This window comes from Salmo salar, unplaced genomic scaffold, assembly GCF_965601325.2.
Source record: "Salmo salar unplaced genomic scaffold, fSalSal1 ptg000691l, whole genome shotgun sequence".
Lineage (NCBI taxonomy): Eukaryota > Metazoa > Chordata > Actinopteri > Salmoniformes > Salmonidae > Salmo > Salmo salar.
In genome coordinates this window covers 710,136-719,749 of record NW_027675466.1, presented here as the reverse complement: position 1 = coordinate 719,749, position 9,614 = coordinate 710,136, and the positions used below count along the sequence as shown (strand labels likewise).

The 9,614-nt window shown below is 40.2% G+C and overlaps 1 protein-coding gene across 3 annotated transcripts in view; it reads left to right on the top strand.

Annotated features, from left to right (window-relative positions):
- The first annotated feature begins 4,821 nt into the window (after nucleotides 1-4,821).
- LOC106599998 (NLR family CARD domain-containing protein 3) overlaps nucleotides 4,822-9,614 on the top strand; it is a 36,289-nt gene continuing 31,496 nt past the window's right edge. For all 3 annotated transcript variants that reach the window (XM_082972447.1, XM_082972448.1, XM_082972446.1), the window contains exons 1-2: nucleotides 4,822-4,903; nucleotides 6,987-7,085. In XM_082972447.1, the coding sequence (XP_082828573.1) occupies nucleotides 7,003-7,085 (83 nt within the window). In that variant the 5' untranslated portion in view covers nucleotides 4,822-4,903; nucleotides 6,987-7,002. The remainder of the gene's footprint in view (nucleotides 4,904-6,986; nucleotides 7,086-9,614) is intronic.

Here is a 9,614-nt window from a genome sequence, read left to right as displayed (position 1 = left end):
AGACAGAATGACTGCTTCTCCAATAGAAATCCCTGATCACACTTGCAGGTGATGTCATGGCGACGTTGGCTAGCTAAGCTCATGCGTAGAAACACGTCATCGGGTCTAACGGTTGCCTCGCGCCGACCTGTGCACGTGCACGCCATTAAAACAAAGGCACTCCGACGAAAATTAAACGTGTCCCGATGTTGGACTAATAACATGTTCAGCTACTGAAGACATCGGCTCTAATCTAGTGGACTAATAACATGTTCAGCTACTGATGACATCGGCTCTAATCTAGTGGACTAATAACATGTTCAGCTACTGAAGACATCGGCTCTAATCTAGTGGAGTAATAACATGTTCTACTACTGAAGACATCGGCTCTAATCTAGTGGAGTAATAACATGTTCAGCTACTGAAGACATCGGCTCTAATCTATTGGAGTAATAACATGTTCAGCTACTGAAGACATCGGCTCGAATCCAAGATTGTGCCTTTTCGATTTTGAGAAAATTAACAACCAAGGAAGAATTTTTCACTTCTCTCTGACTTCTCAGATAGAAGGACTGTCTTAACTTGCATAAAAAGTTTGGATGGAAACCTGGTTAGACACCAAAAAGTTATTTTGGGTAACTTTACAAAATGTGGACAAAACAAAATACCTTAGACAACGTGGGATCATTCTGTAAAATAAATGATGGCAGAAATGGAGGTGGAAAGGACTTTATGCACATATATTGATATAATAATCACCATATGGAAATAAACCTGGAGACATGTGATGCACTATATATCCTAAAGTATGTGGACATCCCTTCAAATGAGTGGATTTGGCTATTTCAGCCACATCCGTTGATGATATGTGTGTAAAATCGAGCAGAGTGCCATGCAATCTCCATAGACAAACACATTGGTAGTAGAATGGCCTTACTGAAGAGCTCAGTGGGTTTCAACATGGCACCTGTCCATAGTATGCCACCTTTCCAACCAGTCAGTTCATTATCAAATGTCTGCCCTGCTAGAGCTGCCCCGGTCAACTGGAGGTGCTCTGTACATACTAGATATTCATTGTCAAACCGCCATTTTGGATTCTTCCAATAACTGTATAGTGGTTTTTTATACATTTGATCTTTTTGGGGGCCCCGAGTGGCCTAAGGCACTACATCTCAGTGCAAGAGGCGTCACTACAAACCCTGGTTCAATTCCAGGCTGTATCAAAACCGGTCGTGATTGGGAGTCCCATAAGGGTGGTGCACAATTGGCCCAGCATCGTCCGGGTTTGGCCGGGGTAGGCCGTCATTGTAAATAAGAATTTGTTCTTAACTGACTTGCCTAGTTCACTATGGATCTACAAACAGGTTAGCTTCTTTAAAGCATTTGAAGTGTGTTCTGTGTTACTTCTTTGTCTATCCAATACCAACTGAATGGTGAATGAATGTATTTACAGTGAATCAATCAATCCAGTGGGATTATTGTGTGTTCTGTGTAATTCCTTCCTCTTTTCCAATACTAACTGAATGGTGATTGTCTGGTGTCATTTTGTCTTCTTGTTGTATGTGAGAATAGAAGTTGTTTCTTAGGGGAAGGGAACTGTTTATTTTTTATTCTGTATATTGGAACAAAATTCAACTTCAGTTGAAGAACTGGGATGAGCTACAAATCTCATTGTGGGGTAGGACACATGTTATAAAGATGGTTAAAGCTCCTAAACTGAATGACGACCACATGTTATAAAGATGGTTAAAGCTCCTAAACTGAATGAAGACCACATGTTATAAAGATGGTTAAAGCTCCTTAACTGAATGATGGCCACATGTTATAAAGATGGTTAAAGCTCCTAAACTGAATGACGGACACATGTTATAAAGATGGTTAAAACTCCTAAACTGAATGACGGACACATGTTATAAAGATGGTTAAAGCTCCTAAACTGAATGACGGACACATGTTATAAATATGGTTAAAGCTCCTAAACTGAATGACGGACACATGTTATAAATATGGTTAAAGCTCCTAAACTGAATGACGGACACATGTTATAAAGATGGTTAAAGCTCCTAAACTGAATGACGGACACATGTTATAAAGATGGTTACAACTCCTAAACTGAATGACGGACACATGTTATAAATATGGTTAAAGCTCCTAAACTGAATGACGGACACATGTTATAAAGATGGTTAAAGCTCCTAAACTGAATGACGGACACATGTTATAAATATGGTTAAAGCTCCTAAACTGAATGACGGACACATGTTATAAAGATGGTTAAAGCTCCTTAACTGAATGACGGACACATGTTATAAAGATGGTTACAGCTCCTAAACTGAATGACGGACACATGTTATAAAGATGGTTAAAACTCCTAAACTGAATGACGACCACATGTTATAAAGATGGTTAAAGCTCCTAAACTGAATGAAGGACACATGTTATAAAGATGGTTACAGCTCCTAAACTGAATGACGGACACATGTTATAAAGATGGTTACAGCTCCTAAACTGAATGACGGACACATGTTATAAAGATGGTTAAAGCTCCTAAACTGAATGACGGACACATGTTACAAAGATGGTTACAGCTCCTAAACTGAATGACGGACACATGTTATAAAGATGGTTAAAGCTCCTAAACTGAATGACGGACACATGTTACAAAGATGGTTACAGCTCCTAAACTGAATGACGGACACATGTTATAAAGATGGTTAAAGCTCCTAAACTGAATGACGGACACATGTTATACAGATGGTTAAAGCTCCTAAACTGAATGATGACCACATGTTATACAGATGGTTAAAGCTCCTAAACTGAATGATGACCACATGTTATAAAGATGGTTACAGCTCCTAAACTGAATGATGACCACATGTTATAAAGATGGTTACAGCTCCTTAACTGAATGACGTCATCAGCATGTTTCCACTGTCCATACCTGACTACACCTTTAACACCAGAGACAAAATTATTAATCTGGACTATTAAAAGGACCAGGATGAACCAAGCTAGTTTACAGACAAAGACTTAGAAGGGAGGATTAAAGCTCCCTAACATGTAATTATATCAAGAAGACTTTATAACTGCCCTGATAGGCTCTTTATATACAACTCTAATAGGACAACTTGGGTCGACATGGAAGAACTTAATGCCCCATTTGGACCATCATATTATCTGAACACTTAAATGTGGGACTGCAGAATCCCATCATGTCCCAAACTAAGAAATATGGAGTCAGATAAATAAGAGACAGACATCTTCACCTTTCCTGACAAGCTCTGCTTCGTTATAGAACAACCATGAATACACATTAGGAGGAAAGGTGGTTGTCTGGAAAGAGTAGGAGAGGTTTTGTTTTAGCCTCAACACTGATACATTTCACTTCTGCTTTTAGTGTCAACTTGAATTAGAGTGTGGCTGTGGAAGACTGGTCCCTTGATGATGTCTGCAAGTGGCTGAGTACCAATGATCTCCATGATTCCATCCCATCATTCCAAGGTTCACAATCTGTCTGCAGAATGCCAACTCTATTCAACTGTCCACTTTGCAACGAGCCTCCTTTCTCTGTGTCCAGACTACTCACACATATTGTCCTCTATCACCAGCATGAACCACATGTTGTAATTACCTGTGGAGTTAATGGGTGTGGGAAAACAAATAGATGTTTCAGTGTCTATCAGTCACACATCTACCAAAACCACACAGAGCTTTTAAGAGCCAACTTAGATGAGAATTGCCCTCATGATGAATTTGAGACTGGGACTGATCCCATTGAAGATGACATGAGTGATGTAGAGAGTCTGCCAGAGGCTGAATATGTTCAAGCCACAGAGATCAACACTGAGCAGCTAATTGAAGATCTCTAAAACAATATCTGTCTTTTTATTTAGTAAATCAGGAAAGAACACTGCATCCCAGCTACGGTACAGAATAACATTGTTGAGGACCTCAGAACCATTTTGGATGCATTTATGACCCACTACAGTGATCCCCGCAGGTTTCATCTGACAAATAAGCAAATAAATGTTGTCGAACAGGATGATCTCAGGGACTTTCTTAACAACTCTGCAGTATTTGAGGAATGCATTAGATGCATAAGCTCTGAGTGATGCTGGAGCATTACTGTGTGAAAGAATTGGACAACTGAAGTACCACTGAGCAACAAAGAAGGTTATAAAACAAGGTCATTTCAATACAGCTACATAGCCCCCAGGCTATATGAATATAAAGACATGAGACAAAACAATCATAATGAATCAGATTACATGGAGAGGGGGACCTGATCCTAGACCATAATGAATCAGATTACATGGAGGGGGGGGACCTGATCCTAGATCATAATGAATCAGATAACATGGAGAGGGGGGACCTGATCCTAGATCATAATGAATCAGATAACATGGAGAGGGGGGACCTGATCCTAGATCATCATGAATCAGATTACATGGAGAGGGGGGACCTGATCCTATATCATAATGAATCAGATTACATGGAGAGGGGGGACCTGATCCTAGATCATAATGAATCAGATTACATGGAGAGGGGGGACCTGATCCTAGATCATAATGAATCAGATTACATGGAGAGGGGGACCTGATCCTAGATCATAATGAATCAGATTACATGGAGAGGAGGGACCTGATCCTAGATCATAATGAATCAGATTACATGGAGAGGGGGACCTGATCCTAGATCAGCAATCCAACTCTGGGACACTGCCTGTATGAAACAGAACACATAGTTATAAAGTGTAGTTACAGCAGGTATTTACTGCCATCTAGTGGAAGATACCAATAAAACACTTTATTTTCAGGGTGGGGAGACGGCTGATTGAAACCGAAAGTAAAGTTGTTCTTTTGTTCAGGATCCATTTTGAGACGACAGAGCAGAAAACACTACATGGAGATTATTGAAAAATAAAGTAAGTATTTCTGAACAATAATCTATTCTAATGGACAGAGTAAGAGAATGAATACTAGGAATGAGATATTACTAGTTAGTAGAACTGCTACTTGAGCTGAGTTGCTGACAGACAGCAGTTTTCAAAGTGGAAACTAATCAGTAGGTCTACATGTTATCAGTAAAACGTCTGGTAAAGATGGCGGAGGAGCTTTTACATTATATGGTTTTATGTTTATCTCAGGGTTTCTCAATCCTTTTGTTCTTACCAGCACGTACACACCTGATTCAACTAATCATTAAATATTTTATGACAGTTTAATATTTGAGGCATACAAATTAACATTCTCAAATAATTAAAACCTTTTGGGTTTGTAGGCCTGTTAACAATTATTATAGTCCTACAGTAACTCACATTCTGGAGGAAAAAACACAGCTAAACTTGGTTTCCAGTAAATTATATGTTTAGCTAAAATAATGTAAGAGAGATGTCTTGAAGAAACGCATCTGGGTTTAGAACTCTGTGTCTCAGTGCCCTGCGACAGTGGAAAGTTAGTTTTGCATGGCCCGGTGCTACAGGTGAGTGGAGTTTTTCTTTAAGGACCAATGGAATGGTCTAAAATGCGTAAACTCTGCGCACCCGGGGAGCCGGGCAATGCAAAACAAATTCACCCTGTGACCGTTGTTTTATTTCCTTATATGAAACTGAAAGTAACTTTGTAGCCCACGCAGTTACAAAATGTCTGTTGAAACTGTGGCTCATATGTCTCTAGAACGTTAGAACAGTGGTGGAAAAAGTACTCAATTCTCATACTGGAGTAAAAGTAAAGACACCTTAATAGAAAATGACTCAATTAAAAGTGAAAGTCACCCAGTAAAATACTTCTTCAGTAAAAGTCAAAGTATTTGGTTTCAAATATAATTAAGTATCAAAAGTAAATGTAATTGCTAAAATATACTTAAGCATCAAAAGTAAAAGTAAAGTAGTGATAATTTAAAATTCCTTTTATTAAGCAAACCAGACGGCACAATTTTCTTGTTATTTTAATTTACGGATAGCCAGGGTCACACTCCAACACTCAGACATCATTTAAAAATGAAGCATTTGTGTTTAGTGAGTCCTCCAGATCAGAGGCAGGGATGACCAGGGATGTTCTCTGTTTAGTGAGTCCTTCAGATCAGAGGCAGTAGGGATGACCAGGGATGTTCTCTGTTTAGTGAGTCCTCCAGATCAGAGACAGTAGGGATGACCAGGGATGTTCTCTGTTTAGTGAGTCCTCCAGATCAGAGGCAGTAGGGATGACCAGGGATGTTCTCTGTTTAGTGAGTCCGCAGTAGGGATGACCAGGGATGTTCTCTGTTTAGTTAGTCCTCCAGATCAGAGGCAGTAGGGATGACCAGGGATGTTCTCTGTTTAGTTAGTCCTCCAGATCAGAGGCAGTAGGGATGTTCTCTTGATAAGTGTTCAAATTGGACCGTTTTCTGTCCTGCTAAGCATTCAACATGTAACGAGTACTTTTGGGTGTCAGGGAAAATGTATGGAGTAAATAGTACATCTTTTTCTTCATGAATGTAGAGAAGTAAAAGAGAAAGTTGTTAAAAATATATTTCTCAAAGAGATAATGAATGAATGAGAACAATTGACATTCAAGAATTAGTCACTGTGTTGACCACAACCAACATGCTGGATCTCTGTTTAGTTGTCACTGTGTTGACCACAACCAACATGCTGGATCTCTGTTTAGTTGTCACTGTGTTAACCACAACCAACATGTTGGATCTCTGTTTAGTTGTCACTGTGTTAACCACAACCAACATGCTGGATCTCTGTTTAGTTGTCCCTGTGTTGACCACAATCAACATGTTGGATCTCTGTTTAGTTGTCACTGTGTTAACCACAACCAACATGTTGGATCTCTGTTTAGTTGTCACTGTGTTAACCACAACCAACATGCTGGATCTCTGTTTAGTTGTCACTGTGTTAACCACAACCAACATGCTGGATCTCTGTTTAGTTGTCCCTGTGTTGACCACAACCAACATGCTGGATCTCTGTTTAGTTGTCCCTGTGTTGACCACAATCAACATGTTGGATCTCTGTTTAGGGGTCAGTGCTCTAAAATGAGTCTCTCTGGGGAGAGAGAGGAGGGGGGCCCTGCCTCTAAAATGCATCTCTCTGGGGGACATGACACCAAAGCTAAGAGGTAAGATGACAATTTTATGAAGAATTTATTAACTTTATTTCCAAAATAAATAGCTATCTTAAGATGAATGCAGTTACTGTAAATCTCTCTGGATAAGAGCATCTGCTAAATCAGGGGTTCTCAATCCGGGGTCTGTGGAGGTACTGCAGGGGTTCTCAATCCGGGGTCTGTGGAGGTACTGCAGGGGCTCCACGGCACCCTGACTGTACTCGTTGCAATGTAACACATTTGATAGAATTTTCACATGACACGACCACTTTGCCTACTCTTAATTATTGCCTAATATAATGGAATGCATATTTTCTTTACCAATTCTGATCGTTGTTACAAGAAGAATTTTGACAATATTCCCGTTATATCAACACACTCTTCACACCCGTTTAACAACTCTAAATAGCTTTGGCATAGTAGGCATCAAGTCCCTTGCCAATAATGTTGCCTGCAACGTTGCATACAATGTTCATTTTCATCGAACACAGATTACGCCCTAGATGTCTTCAATTGCCCAATTTATAGCCATGCCAAATTTAGGATAATTTTTTTTAACAATGTGATGTTGCGCTCCAAAGGGATAACTTGAAATAACATGATGTAGATAATTAAATAATCAAAAGATAAACGTGTTAATTTTACACTCTTAGAAAAGAAGGTTCCTTATTGAACCAAAAAGGCTTCTATCACTTCCTTAATATATGGAATTACTAAAAGTTATATATATTTAGGTTCAGTGAAGAAGAACCTCTAGAGTTCTGATCAACGAAAGGTGAACGTTTTGAGGATGTGAACCCAGCAGACCTCCAGGGGTCAGATCAATTCCTCACGTTTTTTCCAGCGCCCGGCCCGGGATATAAACCAGCCACCTTTGGACCACAGGTCCAACTCCTGCCACAGCTCCAACTCCTTAGCCGCTGGACGAAAACCTGAGTTAATCTTGAGAAATTAGCATAAATTAATCTGCCAAAATGAAGACAAAACGCTTTGGAGACATACATGGTATCACTTGTTATACATAAGTATTATACATAAATCATTGCCAAAAGCACAAGACATATATTATTTATGGATTGACCATATAGAGATATAAAACATTATTTTTAACTACTGCAAAGCAATTACATGTGGCTCAGGAACCACTGACTCGCTGCATTATTCTATTGTATTATCAAGACACCTGCTGTTAACTCTTAACTACTTAGGACAGCTCACGAGGTGTTCTAAATATCTGCCGACTAGGTGGGACTAGAGACTTCATGCATAGCTTTAATTTATACCCATAAGTGTAACATAAGTGTAAAATGTCTTTATTCTCAGTACTTATACGACCAATTTTCTACTCTGAGACGCTTTGTGGACATGGGCCTAGATCTGAAAATATTGTTATAAAAAAACGTAGAATGTTTGTTTAACATAATAATAAAAAATGAATATTACTAATTTAACCCACTGTAAACATTGGGTTTAGTTGATTGTGTTGCACTGCTCATGTCAACGTTCTGAAACTGCCCGCATCCCTGTACAGAAACAGATCTGTCCGCGTCCACGTACAGTGTGGCGCAAAGCATATTGTACCGGTTACGCGCAGAGTGGGCTGAGGTGATCTTGGGGAATAACGACAGAGTTTGTTACAGTGTTGAAACGCCGAAGTTTTATTGTTCAATTTCCTTTTTGCTTTACGGTCAGGGACCGTATGAGTGTAGCCAGATCCTTTTCACTCTCTATCCTTGTTTCATTTTGTGGTTCACTGGATTCGTCGTCATCATCGAGATGAGGGACAGACGAACGTCCTGCTAGCTAGCCAAGCTAGTCGGTACAGCTAGGTAAGCTAGCTAGCTACTCTACCAGCAGGATCCTAGTTATCCTAGCTTGTTGGTACAGTTAGGTAAGCTAGCTAGCTACTCTACCAGCAGCATCCTAGTTATCCTAGCTAGTCGGTACAGCTAGGTAAGCTAGCTAGCTACTCTACCAGCAGCATCCTAGTTATCCTAGCTAGTCGGTACAGCTAGGTAAGCTAGCTAGCTAGCTACTCGACCAGCAGCATCCTAGATATCCTAGCTAGTCGGTACAGCTAGGTAAGCTAGCTAGCTACTCTACCAGCAGCATCCTAGTTATCCTATCTAGTCGGTACAGCTAGGTAAGCTAGCTAGCTACTCTACCAGCAGCATCCTAGTTATCCTAGCTAGGTAAGCTAGCTAGCTACTCTACCAGCAGCATCCTAGTTATCCTAGCTAGTCGGTACAGCTAGGTAAGCTAGCTAGCTACTCTACCAGTAGCATCCTAGTTATCCTAGCTAGTCGGTACAGCTAGGTAAGCTAGCTAGCTACTCTACCAGCAGCATCCTAGTTATCCTAGCTAGTCGGTACAGCTCGGTAAGCTAGCTAGATACTCTACCAGCAGCATCCTAGCTAGTCGGTACAGCTAGGTAAGCTAGCTAGCTACTCTACCAGCAGCATCCTAGTTATCCTAGCTAGTCGGTACAGCTAGGTAAGCTAGCTAGATACTCTACCAGCAGCATCCTAGTTATCGTAGCTA